The following is a 23,554-nucleotide window of genomic DNA, read 5'->3' as shown; positions in this document are numbered from 1 at the left end:
ATTTTCGTCCCCATCGAAAAGAAAAACTCTACATTTGTATTTTGTCCCCTCTATGTTGAGCCCTGTGTGGCTAATAAAGAAACATATCTATCTATAAAGAGGGAAGAAAGAAAAGAATTAAGCAAAGGGGAGGCAAAGAGACGTTTGAAAGGGAAGGAGGAAAAGTGCGGGAGTGTGAGAAAAAGAAAGAAAGAAAGATAGAGAGACAAAGGAAGGGGGAGATAATGTAAGCGACATGCAATGTACAACTTTTCGCGCGGTTTTCTTGGTCACGTGGCATGTGAATTTTCGCGCGGTTTAAATAGTTTGTTGTAGTCAGCCTTAAATTTCTTCGAATTTACAACGAATCATCTGTCGTTTGATCACTTAATCGGGATCCTATTCTTGTGAATCCGACTAAACTGTGTAAGGTATTTATCTTAAAATCTATGTTGACGATGTCTTTCATAATATGAATGTGTGATTTTCTTTTTGTTGTGGATATTACTATTTCTGTTGTGATTTACCAGCATTTATTATCGTTAGACCCTACTCTGGGCTATTAGTTTTTGTCTCCTTATCCATTCATCCCCGGGATACTAAAATCAAAAATTGATCGGGCAATGAGACAGACACAAAGACCCCTAGCTGTCTAAGTTGATTGCCTTGTGCATACGTTAAGTTGCCGTTCACGATCGTTAGACCTGCTAGAAATAGCAACCAAATGTCTTAAGTCACACTTCATTTGGATAAACAAAAGGACTTGTTGGATAATTGGTGCCTTCCATCGATCGGGACCGTGTCGGTAGCATTACAGGACTCCTGTGAAACAATGCTCTGGGCTGTATTTATTTTTTGACAGCAGATCACAGAACTAAGTCCCTAGACCTGTGAGGTCCCTGGGCAGATGCCCGTTGTCCCTGTGCCGTAAGTCGGCACTGTCGTCCGTTCGTCCACGGGATGCTAAGATAGTAACTAGTCAAATAACAAAATGGACCCAGCTTAAACTTCTAGTCTTATGTCTATGCAAGGTTATCTCTACCCGATCGCTACTCCTTGTAGAAATAGCAACTAAACCTCTTAAGTTGCACTCCACTATCTGAAAAAAAAAACATAAGATTTGTTGGATAATTTCTGCAGATTTCTAATGTTATCACAGATGTTGTTTAGGCGGAATTCCTCCATTGTTTAGAACATGTTATGGGTAGTTTTTGCCTTCCGTCTGTTTATTCTTAGGAGGCTAAAAGAAATACTGGTTAAGTAATTAGAAATTCAATGACATCAACAATTCTATCAAACTCAAGCTTACATCTACGCAACGATTCACCTATTATGATATTTAAACCTAGCAGAATATTAACTGGAGGCAAAAAAAAAAAAAAAGGTAATCTCTGCTAGCAGTACTGGTTAAATTGGAATCTACCCTTTCTGAAAGGCTCGTAGAAATAGCAGCCAAACTCATCTCATATCTCATACCTGAAAAAGAAAGAAATAACAAAAAAAGAGCTTATATAATTTGGGATGGTTCAGTGCTTCTCAACCTGGGTCCATATAAGATTTTTGGGGGTTCATGTAACAAATGAGTAAGATTGGGACCCACAATAGTATTTTAAGGACCGCTTAATAAAATTTTACTTTAGATGTATTGCAAGAAACAACTGAATCTCTTTCTCTTGCATTTCACATTGTTCAACTTACACGAAGTTAATGTCGTGTTGTGATTTATTTTTGTCTTTACCCGTCCATTCTTGTGGTGCTAAAAAGCTTCAGACAACGAAGTGGATACAGACAGAAGCGATGCCACCTAAACTTGTAGCCTTGTTCTTATGCAAGATTTAGCTTTACGCGATCGCTGAACCTGCTAGAAATAGCAACCAAAGGTACTACTATTCAACTCGTGAGTCGTGACTGGTCGATCCTACGACTACGTAGCGCGAGTGCGCATCATGTGCAGAAATAGATGTGGCACCAAAATACACCCTGGAAAAACGTAAAACGACGTTTTAAGAGTAAGATGGGGGAAGATTCAACACAAAAAAAAAATATTTACTTTGTTTAGGATCTGATCGACTAGCTAGCGCGAGTGCGCGCACCGGAACCACTCTTGAATAGTACCGGAACCAGATGTCTAATGCCCTTGGAGAATTTTTAGTCGAATAAATCTTCTACTATAGCCTCGGGCCGACTAAGGCCTTGTGAGTGGATTTGGTAGATGGAAACTGAAAGAAACCCATCGTATATATATGTGTATGTGAGTTTACCGTAAACCGGGTGGAAGCTGCTAAGGGGAGACAACTCTCAATACGTCAGACGAAAGAAGTATCTTTAGCTCTTTGGAAATTTGAATTTATGAAACGGGAAGGGAGTCTCGTGTCTTGTAATAAGGGTTGTGTGGAAATAGATCTGTCGAGCACCAGGCATGGCTGTGTGGTCAAGAAGCTGGCTTCCCAGCCGTGCGGGTTTATATTCAGTCCCGCTGTAGAGCATTCACTGTGTCCTTGGGCCGATCAAATCTTTTGTGAGTGGATTTGGTAGACAGAAACTGAAAGAAGCCTGTTTATGTATGTATCTGAAGCATTAGCGGTTCGGCAAAAGAGATGGAGATGGTAAAGAATACGCACATCCGGTGTTTAGGGTTCAGTCCCACTGCGTGGCACCTTGGGCAAGTGTCTTCTACTATAGCCTCGGGCCGACCAAAGCCTTGTGAGTGGATTTGGTAGACGGAAACTGAAAGAAGCCCGTCGTATATATGTGTGTGTGTCTGTGTTTGTCCCCCTAGCATTGCTTCACAACTGATGCTGGTGTGTTTACGTCCCCGTAACTTAGTGGTTCGGCAAAATAGACCAATAGAATAAGTACTAGGCTCACAAAGAATAAGTCCTGGGGTCGATTTGCTCAACTAAAGGCGGTGCTCCAGCATGGCCACAGTCAAATGACTGAAACAAGTAAAAGAGTACTGTACTGTTTCTACTTAGGATTTCCCCCCCCCCCTTTTTTTTTTACAAAGGTCACCTTCCAAGCCCTTTCTTTGTTAATACACCCTAACTCCTATACACACGTATATGACTATTTCTTTGATGTTGCATGTCCTGTCGCTATATTTCTAGATTCTCCAGCCAAACCGATAAAGATAGATTATGTCTTCACCCACCAGTACCCCAGGATCGCAACGGAGCAGGAGGGGTCGAAGCCAGGAACCTAACAGCCCTGAGGAGGGAATGGCAACGCGTGAGTAACTGTTATATTTCTGTGATGTAGGTGTAGCTGTGGCTGTGGTATTGAAAAGTTTGTTTCTAAGCCACATGGTTCCAATTTCAGTCCCTTCGCGTGGCACTCGGGGCAAGTGTATTAAACTATACATATATACACACACACATGTATATACACATACATTATATATATATATAAAATAAATGATAAATGAGTATATGCATATATACGTACAAGTATGTGCATACCTACGTCTACCTGTATATATAGGTGCATAGCTGGGTACAGGATGTTGCAAACAAAACGTAGACAAAAAAAATAATAATAACCAGAGTATAGAAAACACACAGGCCACAGAGAACATTTTCCTTCATCAGCTACCCCCATTCTAACACAGGCGTTTTGAAGAGTTACGGCAGGACGCATCGTTAAAATGGCTCTTCCCACGGGCCACAAATTAAATTTGTACCATGGAGGAATGTAGTGGCGGACAGGAAAACACACACACACACACACACACACACACACATATATATATATATATATATGTGTGTGTGTGTACATGTATAGGGTTCTTACAGTTTCCATCTCCCAGATCCATTTAAGGCTTTAAGCATTCAAAACCTCTTAAGGTGCCACACAGTAGGATTGAACTCCAACCATATCATTAAGAAGCAAACAACCCCACCTGCGCCTAGTATACCGTATCCATTTGATAAATTTAGATATTCTTAAAACAATCTTATTCTTGTTATTTATCTTTTAATTCTATTTCCCATAATTTTTCAGCTTCGAAGTCGCCCAACCCCAATGCTGCCACACGTGAGTATATTGCAGTCTTCATGCTTTTGTGGGTGATAGTGGTAGGGTCAATGAGGACCGGTTTAGCTTTTGATTTCAGTGGGTATTTGGCTGCTATTTCTAGCTGGTCACACAACCATGTAGATTAGGGATGGGAGTGGTGGTGGTGGTGGTTATTAATTAGCTCAAGTGTCAGTAAGGCGATGCTGGTAACGATCACGCTCAAATGGTGCTATTTACGTGCCACCGGCACGGAAGCGAAACAGCTGTTCTGGCAATGGTCACACTCAGATGGTGCTCACTTGAATATTCATCTGACAATTTTCAGTGTTAGCTTTCTCTCTATTTACATGTATGTATATATATATATATCCCAAGCTGTTTCCTTTGTTTATTTGCACCATTATCTCTTTCTCTGTGTGTGTGTGTGCATGCACACACATGTTTTAGTCATTGGACCATGGCTGTACTGGGGCACATAGACACACATACATATAGGTATGAGAGGTCAGATATGGCCAGTTTGAAAATAAAACCTAGAGTATTTGGGCCAGTTTAAATGCTGAATTGTTAAAATTATGAAAATTTTTAAAGTATATTTTTCTTTTTCTTTTTTTCTAGCCAAAAGCGGACAGAAGAGGAAGCAGGGTGATGAAACACCCCGTTCTGCTCGGAGACGTCGTCTGGATGCATCACCTGCTGAGGACCTAATTCCCCTTCCTTCATCTTCCTCACCACATCCAGCTGCTGGAAATGCTGGCGGTGAACCCGATATATCTTTCACATCAAGTCCTGCCAATATCCGAACAGGTGAATAGTTTGGGTTTTCACCTCAAAAGCTTTTTTTTTTCCCCCTAAATGTGTCTATATTGCTATATCTGAGTATGTATGTATAATATGATTGGATGCTTACTATATGATTCCTTGTTTGTGTGAGTGTATAATGTGGTTGCTTGGATACATGCATATATATATATATATATACCAAAGTCGCCTCCCTGGCGGCACTTGTGCCAGTGTCACGTGAAAAGACATTCGGGTGAGATCGTTGTCAGTACCACTGGATTGGCTCCTCTACAGGTGGCACGTAACATACACCATTTCGAGCGTGGCCTAACAGACATATATATATGTACACACACACACACATACGATGGGCTTGTTTTAGTTCCATCTGCCAAATCCACTCACAAGGCTTTGGTAGGCCAGTGGCTATAGTAGAAGACAAGTGCTGAAGGTGCCATGGGTGGGACCGAACCCAGGACCATGTTGTTAGGAAGCAAGCTTTCTACCACACAGCCATGCTTGTGCCTATATATATATATATATATATATGTGTGTGTGTGTGTGTGTGATTGCTTAAATGTGTGTTAAACTTGGATTGACTGTGTATATGAATTGATTGGGTGTATATATATATATTGATTGCCTAGATGTGTATATATCTGAAATTGATTGTGTGGATATATAATGTGCTTACTGAGGTGAATATAATTTGATAAGGTGTGTATATATTTTCGTTGTCTGTGTGTGTATGTGATTGCTTGGGGTACATGTATAATTTTCATTGCTTCAGTGTATGTATAATGTGTGTGTGTGTGTGTGTATATATATATATGCTTATTTAATTTTTCTAGGTGGCTTCAATACTAGTGAGCTGGACTTGTGGTCTCCTGTGAACTATGGTTTCCCAGCCACCCCTAAGACACCTGGACTTGGAAGCACCCCCATACGTCATCGGTCAGACATTCGAAGTGACCGCAGAATGAAACAAGTGGACATTGGTGGTTCGGATGCTGTGGTCAGTTGGCTTTTGTATTTACCATTAGAACTTGGCTAGTTCCTTGTATGCTCACACACACACACTATTCAATTCATTCTGATTTGCTACTTTTAGGTCCATCTCATCGACAAGAGTCAATAAACTCGAAACATCGATGTCTGAGATTCCCGAGAGAGGGCGACACTGAACAAATGGGGTGTTTTCATGCCATTTTACCATAAGAGATTTTTTTTCCGCATTAACTGCTGTGTATTTGCCTTCAGCAATTGAAATATGTGACAAAACATATTTCAACTAACCTAAATTGTGATATATATATATTACATTCAAATTATGGTGAACGTAAACAAACAAACAAAGTTTGCTTTTAGAAGCGTTGAGATGTCTTAGAAAGTTAAAGAAGTGATTTTTAAATTCTCAAACGCAGGATAATGCTATTAACATAGCCTGAACAGGATAAGCTACCCCTATTTTGCAGAAAAGCTGTATAGAAATCTCGCTTTATGAGATGCTATAATACGTTAAATATCTATCTATACTCAGTCTTTCTTCATCTGTGTACCAATATGTCCATAAATATCTGTTTGTAGCTGCTTGTTTCTATATTATGTGTGTACATAATTTAATTAAAACCTCAATTTCTTTTTTTCTCTTCTGTTCAGGATGGTGGAGTCCCAAGCAGTGAAATCAGTGCTTATGGCCCCCAGATGGTGATATGGGGCACGGATGTTGTTATAAACCATTGCAAGGAGAAGCTTAAGCGTTTTGTGTGTCGTTATATGGATGAGGATGTTGCTGAAGATGAGGTCTTCGATGGAATTGACCCGAAAAAGCCATATTATTTGCAACGACTGCAAGAAGTATGTACAACCATAGCCTTCACTCACAAACTAAGATATGCTATGCTTTTGCTAATTTTCAGCTGGACACAGACAGCCTCTTTGTTTACCCTTTTTTATACATTGATAAAGTATTGTAACACAAAGTGAATGTCCTTTATCTATTACTTGTCTCTGTAACCTAGCGCTTCAGCAAAAGAGACTGACAGCATAAGTACTAGACTTTAAAAAATAGACTGCTATGGTTGATTTATTCAACTAAAAACCCTTTGAGGTAGTGATCCAACATGGCCACAGTCAAATAACTGAAACAAGTGAAAAATTAAACCCTTTAGTGTTTAAACCGGCCATATCAGGCCAAAATTGTCTTCCTGTTTTATGCTCAAACCAGCCAGCTCTGACCTCTCACACCTACCCTACAAAGTCATTCTAAAAATAAACAGGGACACCATCAAAATCTCAGAGTTTCAAGATGCTGTACAATTAATTTGAAACAATAATTAAACAGGCTTTACATTTGACAGGGTAATCTGAATGCTAAAGGGTTAAACACACACATGCACACACTCTCTCATTCACACACACACACTCCCTCATACTCACACTCTCCCTCATGCACACGTACCCGTCATACACAATCACACACACAATAAATCATCCAGTGATGCAAAATCACACCCACACACACAGAAATGTTCTGTGCCTCACCATCGTTCCATTTGTGCAATAAACTATGCCGATTGCTGACTTCTGTCCTTCTGATCCCGTTCCAGATTGGTGTTTCTGGTGACCCATTCCTCTGCATCAACTGCGCTCACCTCAAGAAATTCGACGCCGACTTCTACCGGCAGATGATCTGCTACCCCCAGGAAGTGGTGCCGATCTGTGACATGGCCATCAACGAGATGTTCTTTGAAAGATTCCCAGACACAATTCTTGAACATCAGATCCAGGTCCGACCATACAATGCTGAAAAGACCAAGTATATGAGGTCTTTGAACCCAGAAGGTGGGTTTCGAAATGGGCTGGCCTTTAGTCGGTGGTGGTGGTGGTGGTGGTGGTGTTGTGAGGTCTTATGATGTGTAGCTTGGTGTTGTAATGTTTGCTGTGTGGCCTGTCATGTGAAGGGATGTGGTGTTGTGATGTTTGGTCTGTGATGTGTTGTGCTGTGGTGGGATTTAGTGTTGCATGGTGTTGGGTTGTGATGCTTTTGTTATGTAGTGTGGTGTGATAATATAGTACAGTGTGGTTATAGTGGTGGTCTGGTGTAGTGTGGGTGTGTATATTGGTGCACTATAAAGGTGGTGTGTTAGTAGTGTAGTGTAGTGTTGGTGTAGTAGTATGGTTGTATTTGGTATAGTGTGGTGTGGTTGAGGTAATGCTGGAGTGGTGACACTAGTCTCACTCACACTGTGTCACTGGTCCTGGCCCTCACTAGCCATTACTCACATTTGCTGACCTTCATGCATACCAGCCCTGGCCCTTGTCACACTTTCCTGTGCCCTCTAATCCTCACTCACACTCACCTGTGCTCTCTGGCCCTTGCTCAAACTCGCCCGTGCTCTCTGGCCCTTGCTCACACTTGCCCATGCTCTCTCACTCACACTCAGCCATGCTCTCTGGCCCCTTACTTACACTCACTGACCCCCCCCCCCTTATTTTCTTTCCTCTTTTCAGATATCGACATGTTGGTCACCATATCCGGCATGGTGATCCGTATGTCTTCGCTGATCCCAGAAATGAGGGAAGCTTTCTTCAAATGCAACATCTGCGGAAATGGTACATCTGTTGAGATCGACCGAGGTCGTATTGCTGAACCCAACCGCTGTACCGACTGCGAGTCAAAGCATTCCTTCGCCCTGGTGCACAACCGTTCACATTTCTCAGACAAACAGATGATCAAACTTCAAGAATCTCCAGGTAAGTGCCTGCTCAACTTTGGATGAATTTCTGCTCCATTCAACTTTGTCCACTGTGGACACGTGACAGAAACGTTAGCACGCCAGGCGAAATGCTCAGCGGTATTTCGTCTGCCGCTACGTTGTGAGTTTCAGCCGTTTGACTGCGGCCATGCTGGAGCACTGCCTTTAGTAGAATCAAATCGACCCCAGGACTTATTCTTTGTAAGCCTAGTACTTATTCTATCGGTCTCTTTTTGCCGAACTGCTAAGTTACGGGGACGTAAACACACCGGCATCGGTTGCCAAGCGATGGTGGGGGAAGGGGACAAACACATATATACGACGGGCTTCTTTCAGTTTCCATCTACCAAATCCACTCACAAGGCTTTGGTCGGCCCGAGGCTATAGTAGAAGACACTTGCCCAAGGTGCCACGCAGTGGGACTGAACCCGGAACCATGTGGTTGGTAAGCAAGCTACTTACCACACAGCCACTCCTGCGCCTATACATTCATCTGCCTACACAACTATGTCTCCCTCCTTGTCTGTCTATCTTTCTATCTTCCCATCTATTTATGTTTTCCAGAGGACATGCCACGAGGTCAGACGCCGCACACCATATTACTCTACGCCTACAATGACCTCATTGACAAAGTCCAGCCTGGAGATCGCATCACGGTGACTGGCATCTACCGTGCCATGCCACGCCGTGTCAACCCACGTCAGAGCAACATTAAGGCCATCTACAAGACACACATAGACATTGTCCACTTTCGAACCGTTGACACCAAAAGACTGCACATGGATGGCGGAGATAAAAGGTGAGATTTTTTTAGGCTTTCATCGCATCAACATTGTTTTAATGTCTGCTTGTTTCATGTTAGCGAGGGTCGGGTGGAGTTTGAGGTGGATTTTCCATGACCTGATACCCTTCTTGTCACCAAACCACACCCGTTTCCAAGCAAGGTAATATTCCCCTGTGGGTTTGAAGAATATTGGAATAAATGACACTGGTATTACAGGGACACTCGTTTACAAATATTACGTTTTGTCAAGACAAGCAGACACAAACATAAACAAACACTCACTTTTAGGCATATATAAATGTGTGTGTATATATATATCATCATCATCATCATCATCATCGTTTAACGTCCGCTTTCCATGCTAGCATGGGTTGGACGATTTGACTGAGGACTGGTGAAACCGGATGGCTACACTAGGCTCCAATCTAATTTGGCAGAGTTTCTACAGCTGGATGCCCTTCCTAACGCCAACCACTCAGAGAGTGTAGTAGGTGCTTTTACGTACCACTGGCACGAGGGCCACTCTGGCGGTACTGGCAATGGCCACGCTCAAAATGATGTATTTTACATGCCACCAGCACAGGAGCCAGTCCAGTGGCACGGGCAACGACCTCAATATATATATATATATATTATGTGAAGGCGCAATGGCCCAGTTGATAGTGGAGTCATATTAAAGAAGGAATTTATTACAAGTTTTAACTGATATGGCATGTGTAACTCATTACAGATGTATCCGTATGAGATCGATATTATATACCCTTTCCTCTCTGTCTGTTTTTTGTAGCAAATTTGGTTTGAGTGATACGAGGATTGAAGAATTAAAGAGACTCTCCGAAACTCCTGATATTTACGAACGCTTGGCCGAAGCTATCGGTAAGACTGAAATATATTTCCTTATCTTTCACCTCCCTACGTCTCCAAACTTTTCGATATTTCTACTTGTCCATCTTTTTCTGTCGGTGGGTGGATCTTCTGGTCTTGTCTCAGGATGGAAAAACGCAGCCCCATATTGGAGCAAGTTCGATGACTTCTTTTTTTTTTTTTTTCTTTTACATCATCATCATCATCGTCATCATTTAACGTCCGCTTTCCATGCCAACATGGGTTGGACGATTTGACTGAGGACTGGTGAAACCAGGAGGCTGTACCAGGCTCCAATCTGATTTGGCAGAGTTTCTACAGCTGGATGCCCTTCCTAAAGCCAAAATATATTTTATTTCCCCGATTCCCTTCACAGAATGTTTTTTTTTTTTGTAAAATATTGCAATGTATACTGTGTTTGTGACAAATAAAGGAAAAACCAATATCATTGTCAGTATTTCGTCTGCCTTAAAGACGTTCTGAGTTCAAATTCCACCAAGGTCGACTTTACCTTTCATCCTTTCGGGGTCAATAAATTAAGTACCTTTTACACACTGGGGTCGATGTAATCGACTTAGCCTCTCCTCCAAAAGGGTAGAAAGGATTATTATTATTATTCTGTTTTTCTTGTGTCATATACTGTGTATGCTTTCCTTATTATTATTATTATTATTATTATTATTATTATTATTATTATTATTCAGCTCCAAGTATTTATGAAAACGAAGACATCAAAAAGGGAATATTGATGCAGTTATTTGGCGGTGCCGAAAAAGACTTCATAAACACTGGCCGTGGCAAATTCAGGTAGGTTCTTGTTTGGCTCTTGTTGTTGAAAGGTGGACTGTGGGCAGGGGAGGACGAAATGCCTTGCATTATTTTTTTCCCCAGCGTTCTGAGTTCAAATCCTACCATGGCCGACTTCGCCTTTCATCCTTTCGGGATTAATAAAACAAAAGTACCACTCAGGTGCAGGGCAGGGTTGGCCAACGTAATCAAATTCACCTGGCCTTATGTCAAAATTTGAACCTATTATTATTATTATTATTATTATTATTATTATTATTATTATCATTATTATTATTATTATTATTATTATTATTATTATTATTATTATCATTATTATTATTATTATTATTATTATTATTATTATTATTATTATCATTATTATTATTATCATTATTATTATTATTATTATTATTATTATTATTATTATTATTATTATTATTATCATTATTATTATTATTATTATTATTATTATTATTATTATTATTATTATCATTATCATTATCATTATTATTATTATTATTATCAGTATTATTATTATTATTATTCAGTAGTTTTATTTTTATAACGTGCTTTCACTTCACTACCGAGCGCAGCTCTGTGCGCCTTGGGTATGTGCTGTGGTTTGCTGTGGTGCTCTTATGTTTACTGTATTGAAAGTGTTTTGCGTAGAATGTGTGCAGTACCCAGTAGTGCAATTTTCTGTATGTTATATATATTTGTAAGTCCTGGTGTTTTTGTTATGTATTTGTCTGAATATTTTTTTATTATACCTAAGGCACCTACTATGATAGGAATTGTTTCTGTTTTTAGATTCCACATTCGAGTTATCTCTATTTCCAGGTCTTTGTATTTTGAAAGTTTTTCCATTTCTTTTAGAGAAACGTTGTCATCTGCTGGTATTGAAACATCAATTAGAAGGCATTTTTTTCCTTCATGATCTTTGACAACTATATCTGGTCTATTTGCCTTAATTTCTCTATCTGTGTGTATTGGCATATCCCAGAGTATGGTTGCTTTCTCGTTTTCTGTGACCTTTTCTGGCGTGTGTTTATACCATCTTTTTTCTGTTGCTATTCCATAATGTTGGCATAGCTTCCAGTGTATATAGGTCCCAGCTCTGTCGTGTCTGTGAATATATTCCTTCTTAGCCAGGACTGGGCAGCCAGAGATAATATGATTTATTGTTTCTTGTCGATCTCCACATATTCTACAGTTACTTGTTATATTTCTTTTCATTATGTGTTTTTGGTAATTTCTGGTGGGGAGGCTTTGGTCTTGTGCAGCAATTAAAAATCCTTCAGTCTCTGCTTTGAGTCCTGAGCTTCTCAGCCATCGCTGGGATTTTTCTCTGTCTATTTCTTTCGCATTTAGTTTAGCCCAGTATTTACCATGTAGGGGCTTTTCTTGCCATCGTTTTATCATGGTCCGTTGCTGTTCTAGTTTTAGTTTGGATTTCATTTGTTTTATTATTATTATTATTATTATTATTATTATTATTATTAAAAAGGCAGCAGGCTGGCAAAGGTGTTAGCATGCTGGGTGAAATGCTTTGCAGTATTTTGTCCATCTTCACGTTCTCGGTTCAAATTCCACTGAAGTCGACTTTGCCTTTCATCCTTTCGGGGTTGATAAATAAGGTGCCAGTTGCATTCTGGGATCAATCTAATAGACTGGCCCCCTCCCTCAAAATTTTGGCAGTGAGCTTGCAGAACCGTGAGCACTCCAGGCTAAATGCTAAGTGATATTTCGTCTGTCTTTATGTACCAAGTTCAAATTCCATTGAGGTCGACTTCGCCTTTTGTTCTTTCAGGGTCAATAAAATTAGTACCAGTTACACACTGGGGTCGAGGTAATCGACTGAATCCCTCCCTCCAAATTTGGTTTGTTAGCAAGCTGCTTACCACACAGCCACTCCTACGTCTATAGATGTGTTCATTAAAATCCGTTTCTGACTTCTTTATTTAGGTCTGAAGTGAATGTCCTTCTGTGTGGTGATCCTGGCACAAGCAAGTCTCAACTGCTCCAGTATGTACACAATTTGGTCCCTCGAGGACAGTACACATCCGGGAAAGGATCCAGTGCAGTTGGTCTTACTGCTTACATCACTCGGGACCCAGAGACCAAGCAGTTTGTGTTGCAGACGTAAGTTGAGAGAGTTTAAATCTTTTAGCATTCGTATTACTTTGTCAAAGGTGATGCTTATTTATACCAAGACAAAACAATGTACATGATAACACTTCCAATCAGTTAAGATCAGAAGCCATGAGAGCCATTGCCTGGTACTGCATCAGGGCATTAGCAAATCTGTGGTATTGAGCAGAATATTTGCTGTAGGCCATCTTTTTATACCAAGACAAAACAATGTACATGATAACACTTCCAACCAGTTAAGATGAGAAGCCATGAGAGCCATTGCCTGGTACTGCATCAGGGCATTTATTATTATTATTATTATTGAGTGAGAGAGCAGTGCATGCCATCAAAGTGACACTGGGGTAAAATATACGAAGCCCATTATACCTGTCTGATATGGGTACACCAGGCACATGCATCACAACCATACGTGCGTGACGTGGTGATCTCATATCAAGATAAACAGCACATGACCTCGCAAGTGGGGCCCAGTTAGAATTTTCTTCAGGTCGAGTAGCCCATCCTGCTCAAAGGTCCCTGAACAAGGTTTGTTTAAGGACAATGAATGAAACACCCATGTTTCCAAAGGTGAATTATTCAAACCCCAAAGAATTCCTCTCAACACATGGCTATGATGCTCCCCCACTACTTCTGCTCATGATCAGAGATGCACATATCGTCAGCCAATAAGGGACATGCTCAACTGGTTACGGTCAAACAACTGATTAGTAAATCTTTGGCATTGAGCAGAATATTTGCTGTAGGCCATCTTTTTATACCAAGACAAAACAATGTACATGATAACACTTCCAATCAGTGACGATCAGAAGCCATGAGAGCCATTGCCTGGTACTGCATCAGGGCATTAGCAAATCTGTGGTATTTAGTAGAATATTTGCTGTAGGCCATCTTTTTATACCAAGACAAAACAATGTACATGATAACACTTCCAATCAGTTAAGATCAGAAGCCATGAGAGCCATTGCCTGGTACTGCATCAGGGCATTAGCAAATCTGTGGTATTTAGTAGAATATTTGCTGTAGACCATCTTTTTATACCAAGACAAAACAATGTACATGATAACACTTCCAATCAGTTAAGATCAGAAGCCATGAGAGCCACTGCCTGGGACTGCATCAGGGCATTTATTATTATTATTATTATTATTATTATTATTATTTGCAGTGGTGCTTTAGTTCTCAGTGATGGCGGTGTCTGCTGTATTGATGAATTTGACAAAATGAATGATAGTACCAGATCCATACTTCATGAAGTTATGGTAAGTTCCCCTCCTTGGTCACTCTTCTTCTCTCTCCTCCCTCACTCTCTCTCTCTCTTATTACTGCTGTCTTCCTCTCTCTACACCTGTCTACCTTTTTCTTTCTCTCTCTCTCTCAACTCTATTTCTCGTCGTCTTTGTTATACATTTTGTCTCCCTCTCTCCTCCTTTGCCTCCTGCCTTCTCTCCCCTTTACCTTCTGCTCTCTCTTTGTCTCCCTTTACTTCCCGCCCTCTCTTTCCCCTTTACCTCTATGTGAATGTAAATCAAGAGTTGCCTCCCTTACAAACCGTCCTGGCCACAGAAGGCATTGACCTGCTGCTTCGTGCAAAACAACTATCACCACCTAAAAGCATTGATTCTCAATCATTTCTAGCCAATCGACCCTCTCATTCTCATCCCACCCTACTGGACCCTCCTTGCCATTCTTAACCTCTGTAGACGCAGCAGATACAATTTTATACTCATTCTTACATCTCTCTCCCTCAATTTATATATATATATATATATATATATATATATATATGTCATCTCCTTCATTGGACACGAAACTTGGCTTGCGAAGACCTGTTGGGGAAAACGAAATCGTGATGGCACCTGTGTCCAGCGTCGCCTTTCCGGCACTTGTGCCTGTGACATGTGTAAGGATTTTCGAGCGAGATCGTTGCCAGTACCCCTGGACTGGCTCTTGTATGGGTGGCACATAAAATACACCATTTTGAGCGTGGCCATTGCCAGTACCACCTGACTGGCCTTCGTGCGGGTGACACGTAAAAGCACCCACTACACTCTCTGAGTGGTTGGCGTTAGGAAGGGCATCCAGCTGTAGAAACTCTACCAAATCAGATTGGAGCTTGGTGTAGCCATCCGGTTTCACCAGTCCTCAGTCAAATCGTCCAACCCATGCTAGCATGGAAAGCGGACGTTAAACGATGATGATGATATATATATAAGGTGTGGTAAGAAGCTTCTTTATCAGGTGCATGATTCCAGGTTCAGTCCCACTCCATGTCACCTTGAGCAAGAGTCTTCTACTATAACCCTAAGCTTTGTGAATGGATTTGGTAGACGGAAACTGAAAGAAGCCCGTCATATATATATATATTTATATTTCTATGTGTGTGTCTATGTTTGTCCTCCCCTCCCACCATTGCCTGACAACTGAAGATGGTGTGTTTATGTCCCTGTCACTTGGCAGTTCGGCAAAGGACACTGATAGAATAGAAGAAGTACTAGGCTTACAAAGAATAAGTATTGGGGTTGATTTCTTCGGTTTAAAGAAACCCTTTGAGGTGGTGCTCCAGCATGGCTGCAGTCACGACTGAAACGTAAAAGAATAGACACACACACACACACAGAAATGTACTGCTCTTGTGATTGGTAGATTGTAGGTGTAGCAATAGACTTTTGAATTAATTATGCATTATCTCATAGCGTTGTGATTTCAATGATGTGATTGTTTATTTTTAGGATGACATTGTAGGGTAGGTGTGAGAGGCAGGATCTGGCCATGTTGATCATAAAACAGGTGGAATATTTAGGCTTCATATGTCTGGTTTATATGAAATGGGGGTTTAATCTTTCTGCTCCTCTCCTTTATATCTTTATAACTTTCCTTTTTATTTTTCTCTCTCTCTCTCCTTTTCTTTCATTTATCCTTCTTTATCTCTTTCTCTCTCTCTCTCTCTCTCTCTGTCTATTTCAGGAACAACAAACGCTATCCATTGCCAAAGCTGGCATTGTCTGCACCCTAAATGCCCGGACATCGATTCTTGCTGCTGCCAATCCCGTGGAATCTCAATGGAACAAGAATAAGACCATAACTGAAAACATAATGTTACCTCACACCTTGCTCTCCAGGTCAGTTGGCATTGACTGCTCCACACCATCATCATCATCGTCATCATTGTCTCATTATTTTAATGTCCACTTTGCCATGCTTATATGAGTCACATGAAATTCGTTGAGGCAGATTTTCTGCAACCCCACATCTTCTCTGTTGCCAAATGGCTGAAACATGGAAAAGAATACAGGTATTTCATTGTTTGTTTCCAGATTCGACCTCATCTTCCTCCTCCTTGACCCTCAAGACGAGATGTTTGACCGGCGCCTCGCTGCCCACTTGGTCTCCCTCTACTTCCAGAGTAAAGAAGACACTGAAGGAGAAGTTATGGTAAGTTCTACTTATGGGGACGTAAACACACCAGCACCGGTTGTCAAGCATTGCTAGGGGGACAAACACGCACACACACACATATATATATATATATCTATACGACGGGCTTCTTTCAGTTTCCGTCTACCAAATCCACTCACATGGCTTTTGTTGGCCTGTGGCTATAGTAGAAGAGACTTGCCCAAGGTACCACACAATGGGACTGAACCCAGAATCGTGTGGTTGGGAAGCAAGCTTCTAACCACCCAACCGTATTCTCATTTTTTCTTTTTCTTTTTTTATTGTAGGATACGGGTATTTTACGTGATTACGTCGCTTACGCCAAGAGTTACTTTGATCCAAAAATTAGCGAGGAGGCTGGCCAGTCTTTCATCCAAGGCTATGTGGACATGCGCAAAGTGGGGAGTTGTCGTGGCCAGGTATCGGCGTACCCTCGACAACTGGAGTCTCTCATCCGATTGGCCGAGGCACATGCGAAAATGAGGTTCTCCAATGTTGTGGAAGTCCCTGATGTTGAAGAAGCAAAGAGGTAAGTTGGCAAGGGGGATTTTGTCTGGAGGGATGGTCATGGTTTGATTGTCATAGCTGAATTTGATCATCATTGCCACCACTACCACCATTACCATAATCATCACCACCACTGCTACCATTGCAACCCTCACTATTGGCGCCACCACCCCTGCTACCATCATTGTCATCAACACCGTCCCCACCACAACCACTGTCATCACAACTACCTCCACCACCATCACCATCCTCACCAACACCACAACTGGTGCCACTACCACCACCATCACCACTGCCATTGTTTTCGTCATCACCACCCCCAGCATAACATCTTGTCTTCTGTCTTTGCATCTGTTGATGAGTGGACGTCGCGACAAGAGTTTCCCATGGTCAAGATACCCTTAGAACCTTTCTCTGTAAGGCCTTGGACATTGCCCCTCTAAGGCCTTGGACATTGCCTCTGTGAGGCCTTGCACATTGTCACTGTGAGGCCTTGGACATTGCTCCTCTAAGGCCTTGGTCATTGCCTCTGTAAGGCCTTGGACATTGCCCTTGTAAGGCCTTGGTCATTGCCTCTGTAAGGCCTTGGATATTGCCCCTGTAAGGCCCCCATCACTCAAAAGGAACTTGGCCACTTTGCCTCCATGAGGTTGAACGCTCAAAAGGAACTCGGCCACCTCACCTCTGTGAGGCCCATATATTATTTGTATGCGTGTATGTATATATCTATATACATGTGTGTGTGTGTATATATATATGTGTGTGTGTGTTGAGCTTTTATTTTTCTTTCTCCTAATCCAGGTTGTACAAAGAAGCGTTGAAACAAGCAGCAGTGGACCCGTCGACAGGGAAGATAGACGTCTCCATTCTGACAACGGGAATCAGTGGTGCAGCGAGGAAGAGGAGGGACGAGATCAAACAGAGCCTGAAGAAGCACATCAAAGAAAAAGGAAAGACCCCAACATTTCAATATCAGAAACTGCTGGAAGAATTCCGAGAGGGATCAGAAGTTGTAAGAAATATACTTTGTCTTTGTTTTTTGTTCTTTTTGTTTCCTCTTCACAAGAAGTTTTTTTACTGATTTCGATTATTGAGCTGTGCCCAGGCTGGAGCACTGATTGTAAGGGTTTTACTTTGTCCTATTGACCCCAGTCTCCCTTCTTTGTTTAGTTTTGTTTCCTTACATCATAATCATTGTCATTTAACGTCCGTTTTTTTCCATGTTGGCATGAGTTGGACGGTTTGACTGAAAACTGGTAAGCCAGGGATCTGCACCGGGTTCCGATCTGATTTGGCAGAGTTTCTACAGCTGGATGCCCTTCCTAATGCCAACCACTCCGAGAGTGTAGTCAGTGCTCCTTTTACGTGCCTCCGGCACGAGTGCTGTTGGCCTGACACCAACATCAGCCACAACGACAGTCTCACTTGGTTCGACAGGACTACACAAAGGTTTTGGTCACCTGTTACTGCTTCCATGAGGCCCAGTGCTCAAACGCTGCTTTTTTTTTTTATTTGCCGGTCAGACATCAGTGGCATTGACCATGGCTACGATTTCAATAGGCCAGTTACATAACAAACACTGGCATCGGCCACAACTACGATCTCACTTGGCTTGACATCACTGCCTCCATAATAATAATAATAATAATAAATGTGTGAAGAACGAATATATAGTGCTTGTGTTTATTTAGCAAGGCTGAAAAATGATCATCCCCAAATATAGCAAGATCTGTTTCAGCATGATTTCACATCAGGAATTTTGCAAAACAAACACATAAACGTAATAATTTCTATTATTATTATTATTTTTTAATTTTGTTTTTTGTCTTTTCAGCCTATCACCAAAGAACTATTTGAAGATGCCCTCAGAGACCTACAAGACGAAGACTTCCTGGTCGCCACAAACCGTCTCATACGTCTTTGCCAGTAAAAGACACCCATTCCAGACGTCGTTCTTCTTGGCATTCCTGAAGGTTTTTCATTTGCATTAACAGTGATTTTTCTGTGATTAACGATTGACTGGTTTTTTGTTAATATGAGCAAAAAGAAAAAAAAAGAAAAATGTCCAGATAAAAAAAAAAAATAATAAATTCCCTTTGTATTTGTCCTATCAAAAAACCCATTATTTTATGTCCTGGGTAAAGTCACACTTCATTCGTTTATCTATGTCCAGTAAGAACACTCATTGTATATAATTAGGTTAGGACAAAAGTGTATCATTTTTTAAGTAGAATACATAAAATGATATTTAGATATTTGTACATATGACAACCACATATGAGGGGTTTCCTAAAAGAAACCAGAAATTTGCAATATTTGCCTTCAAAATATTCTTTGCTTGAAGCAACGCATCAGTCCAGATGCATTTCCCACTATTTGGAAGCAGTGCTGGAACTCTTGAAAAGCGATCCCTTTTAACGCCTTCGCCTTTTTCTTCACCTCTTCCACATCTGCAAATTGCATAGCACCAGCTTTCATCACCAGTGATAACCTTTGAAGAAGGGCCTGGAATCAACTCCCACCTGTTCTTTCGGGTCGTGATTGCTTTTGATTTTTCATAAGCAAAGCAAATCACAAATTATGCTGTAACCCTTTACATTCGCAATTCCTCACTTAAAATTTGTTAGCTGGAGCTCCAAGACACACTTGGCGATGTTCCTCCGTGATCAGTTCACAAATTCTCATGATGTTTCCATTCGTTTTGGAAGTTGACGGTCGCCCTGACTAAGGTTGGTTTTTTATTGTGACAAGTGACCATTCCTATAGCGTAAACTGGTGTTTTGCTCACGGCAGTGTCCTTATAAGCCGTTTGAAGCCTGATAACTGTTTTTGGTTGCTGTTCTCCCCAGCAGGAAACAGAAATTCTTGGAAACATGCTGTTTCTTCGTATCCGGCATCAAAATAATTGACGAACAGGGAAGAAGCAGTTCAAAACAAAGGCACACCGTGTGGCAGTTTGACTTCGCCTGACGCTGCTGGCCGGCAGACTGATGCCTGACGGTTGCATCAAGTGGCTTCTAGCAGCAGAAGACTAGACTACTACAGGCTTATCCCACAGAGCAAATTTCTGGTTACTTTTGGGTACCTCCTCCATATGTCCCATTTTGTTCCCACTACCTTTTGCCAACTTTGAGACAGCTTCATGATTCTTAACTCACAGAACTTGGCTTCTTCCTTGGTCATGAACTGCTCTAAATGGATTTTGCGGTCTTCCGAAGAATTGAAGTTCTTCTCATTGTCAGAATTTTGTAAGGATCAATACAATGGTTATCCGAAGGTGTATGGTGTGCGTGGTAGGATATCCCAGACAGATTAGCTATACCAATTTCTGTTGGATCTGCAAGGAGATATTCCGGACATATTTCTTCAAAGGAAACCAAGGTCTAGTGTTCTTCCTGAAGGAAGACAGCATTCTACCAATTGGTCAATTCCGAACATATTCCTTCGACTGCTTCATTTAGCCAGTCTACTAGGGGACAATTATTGACTGAAATTCAACACCTGACTTTATAAAAATTTTCACTCTTAAATCTTGCAAACCAGTCATGAACTGTTCTCTTAGCTATGGCACCATTTCTGTAAGCTGCATGTATTTTTTTTTACTGTTTGTACAGCACTTTTTTCCTTGATCATAATAAAAGAGTATCAAACAATACAAATTTATCTGTTGTTGCTGTACTTCCACTTTTAACAGTAGAAATTAGACAATCCCACACAATAATCATAGAGAAAGACTTGTTAAAAGTGTCACCTTTCAGAAAATATGTCAAATGCTTCTATCACATGTAAAACGAAATCTTGTATTTTAAATGTCTTGTATTGTTGGGCAATCTGAGGCTGGTCTTAGCCAGTGAAAAATTGCCGAAAATCTTCAAATTCCTCTTGCTACTGTCAATAGAATTATAGTGCAATTCAAAAGCCAAGGAAAAGAATCAACAGATTCTCGTCCCGGCCGACCTGGGCTCTCGGAAAGGGAGCTTCGCTGTTTGAAGAGAATTGTGGAAAACGAACCCCCATTCAAAGGCTTCTGATATTGCAAAAACAGCTAGAAGTTAGTCCAAGAATGTGTGTTACATATCTGCATAAGCTTGGGTATTATGGATGAGCAGCTAGAAGGAAACCTCTCCTTCAATCAATTAATATCATGAAAAGAAAGAAATGGGCTGAGGAGATGTCAGAAAAATACAGTTCATTTTGGGATAGAGTGATTTTCTCAGATGTATCCAGATTTTCATTATTTTCAGACAGTGGACGTGTTTGGATCTGGAGGCTTCCCAATCAAGAATTTGATTTGAAACGAGTCCAACCAACTGTGAAACATGGTGGTATCTCTGTAACGGTATGGGGAGCTGTCTCCAGCAATGATCGTTCTGAGCTGATCGAATGTGTTGGAACCATAAACTCTAAAAAATACATTGAAATACTTAAGCAAGGACTACTTCCGATGTGTCCACACGATAACATAATGAAAAATGAGTTTTTATTCATGGAAGATGGGGCTCCATGCCACACAGCGAAAAGGAATCAACAATGGCTGACTGAAAATGGGATCAAAAAGCTTCCTTGGCTGGGCCAATCTCCTGACATGAACCCAATTGAAAATTTTTGGAGCATACTAGATAGAGTTATACGAAAAGCTTGATGGCAACCTTAAGATGAATTGTTTCGCTTGTTGCATGAAAAGTGGGCAGAAATTCCACAAGAGACAATCACAAAGCTCATCGGTTCAATTCCCAAAAGAGTTTCTGAATTAAAAACTGTAAAAGGAATGTCAACTAAATACTAAAGTATGTAGTCCTACCCATCGATTACATTTCAATTGTTTGCTTCGCGTATTAAATAAGAGATTTTGAAAATGAAAGGTGTCTATTTACTTCCTGCATGTCTGTGTATATGTATGTATGTATTTATTTGTGTGTGTGTATTTTTGTGACTCTGTTTGTCCCACCACCATCACTTGACAACTAATGCTGGTGTGGTTATGTCTTCATAGCATAGCAGTTCAGCAAAAGAGACTGATAGAATGAGTACCAGGCTTAAAAAGAGAAAGTACTTGGCTTGGTTCATTTGACTAAAAATTCTTGACGGCCGTGCCCCAGGATGGCTGCAGTCTAATAACATAGACAAGTAAAAGATATGTGTGTGTGTATGTAGGCTTAAAAGATAAGTCCTGAGGTCAATTTCTTCCACTAAAACTATTTAAGGTGGTGCTGCAGCATGGCCACAGTAAAATGAGTAAAAGAATAACAGAATTACTTATGATAGGATAGTGTGAATGGCAAAAAGTTAAATATCTTAATTTTTGGGAGCATTTCATTGGGAGTCTAGGTCTGAAAGAAGCCAGTTGTGAGTGTGTGTGTGTGTGTGTGCTGGGAAAGATGAGATATTTAAATCTATTATTGATTGGACGAAATTATAGGTTTAAGTAGATCATTTTTGACAGCAATTATTGGGGGGGGGGGCGGTGGACTGGTGGGCGTAGATGAGCCGAGTGAGGAGGACATTCTGAAGTGTCCTGTCCTGTCCTGGGTTCAATCCTGGGAAGAAGGTATGAGTCTTTTTATTTTTTTTCGTTTATACAAAAATTTAAAAAAAAAACTTATCTTCTTTCCCCAGGATTGAACCCCAGACAGGACACTTCAAGATGTCCTCCTCACGTCACTCACCTTTACCACCAGTCCACTGGGTCCCCACAAGGACTGCCGTGTTATGTTGGCAAACAGTCTTTACTCCAAAGTACTATTGCTGAATATTTCTCGTTGTGAGATATAAAAATATATTTTCTAATGAAAACCTTACATTCGTGAGCCAAATATCTAGAAGCCATGATCCTTTATTTTCTTCTTCACACATGATACTTATACCTTGTTTTGTTTCAAAATAACACACACACACATAGCTACATAATGTGTGTGTGTGTGTGTGTGTAATACAGGGCGTTTGGGATTAATTTGATGACTTTCCTTTATGTCTCTAGCCATGATTTTACCAGTCTTCAGAAGCTTTACGTAGCCATCTGGATTGATGCCAATGTTTTATCAAAAGGCTATCTGGTCATTTAGTGACATTCCATGCTTCTCTGCAAGTCTGTAGTTATCAAATTGCAGAGATAGTGCCCCCCACTCCATTGGTTTTTTTTTTATATGACATATAAAAGATTCTTTCATTACATGTGTATATATGCGTTTGTAAGGTGTATACAGTGGGTTGCTATACTGTGCTACGTTATATTGCTATCAGCCATCTCACCTTATGTAGCCTGGTGACATAGTTATGACTGTGAATGTGTATAAATGTAGCTATATACATGCAAATGTGTAGATATGTATGTGTGTGTGTATGCATACAAACATGTGCATTCCTATGTATATATATATATATATATATATATATATATATATATATACACAAACATGTGTATACATATATGAGTATATATGTGTGTGTGTGTGTATATATATATATATATATATATATATATATATAT

General features: G+C 40.7%; 1 protein-coding gene across 2 annotated transcripts; it reads left to right on the top strand.

The window, feature by feature from the left end:
- Positions 1–275: 275 nt before the first annotated feature.
- LOC106874208 (DNA replication licensing factor mcm4-A) lies at positions 276–20,726 on the top strand. 2 transcript variants are annotated; one of them, XM_089346031.1, is made up of 18 exons: positions 276–405; positions 3,087–3,207; positions 3,979–4,011; positions 4,612–4,800; positions 5,628–5,791; positions 6,436–6,633; positions 7,386–7,620; positions 8,290–8,532; positions 9,099–9,333; positions 10,106–10,194; positions 10,887–10,989; positions 12,937–13,113; positions 14,291–14,384; positions 16,090–16,244; positions 16,440–16,557; positions 16,848–17,089; positions 17,869–18,079; positions 18,902–20,726. In XM_089346031.1, exons 2-18 carry the CDS (start codon positions 3,117–3,119, stop codon positions 18,995–18,997), a joined length of 2,673 nt encoding a protein of 890 aa, XP_089202157.1. In that variant the 5' UTR covers positions 276–405; positions 3,087–3,116; the 3' UTR covers positions 18,998–20,726. The 2 variants fall into 2 exon arrangements, with proteins under 2 accessions (XP_089202157.1, XP_089202156.1); XM_089346030.1 differs by having other exon boundaries at positions 276–410.
- The last annotated feature ends 2,828 nt before the right edge of the window (positions 20,727–23,554 follow it).

The sequence above is a fragment of the Octopus bimaculoides genome, chromosome 30 (genome assembly GCF_046866305.1).
Source record: "Octopus bimaculoides isolate indiv1 chromosome 30, ASM4686630v1, whole genome shotgun sequence".
In the NCBI taxonomy this organism is placed as follows: domain Eukaryota; kingdom Metazoa; phylum Mollusca; class Cephalopoda; order Octopoda; family Octopodidae; genus Octopus; species Octopus bimaculoides.
The sequence above is the reverse complement of the archived record's forward strand: the minus strand, read 5'-3'. Positions and strand labels throughout refer to the sequence as shown.

Coding starts and splice junctions, on each gene's coding strand:
- LOC106874208 (XM_089346031.1), top strand. CDS start 3,117: ATGTCTTCACCCACCAGTACCCCAGGATCGCAACGGAGCAGGAGGGGT. Junction 8,533..9,098: donor CAAACTTCAAGAATCTCCAG/GTAAGTGCCTGC, acceptor TATGTTTTCCAG/AGGACATGCCACGAGGTCAG. Junction 13,114..14,290: donor AAGCAGTTTGTGTTGCAGAC/GTAAGTTGAGAG, acceptor TATTATTTGCAG/TGGTGCTTTAGTTCTCAGTG.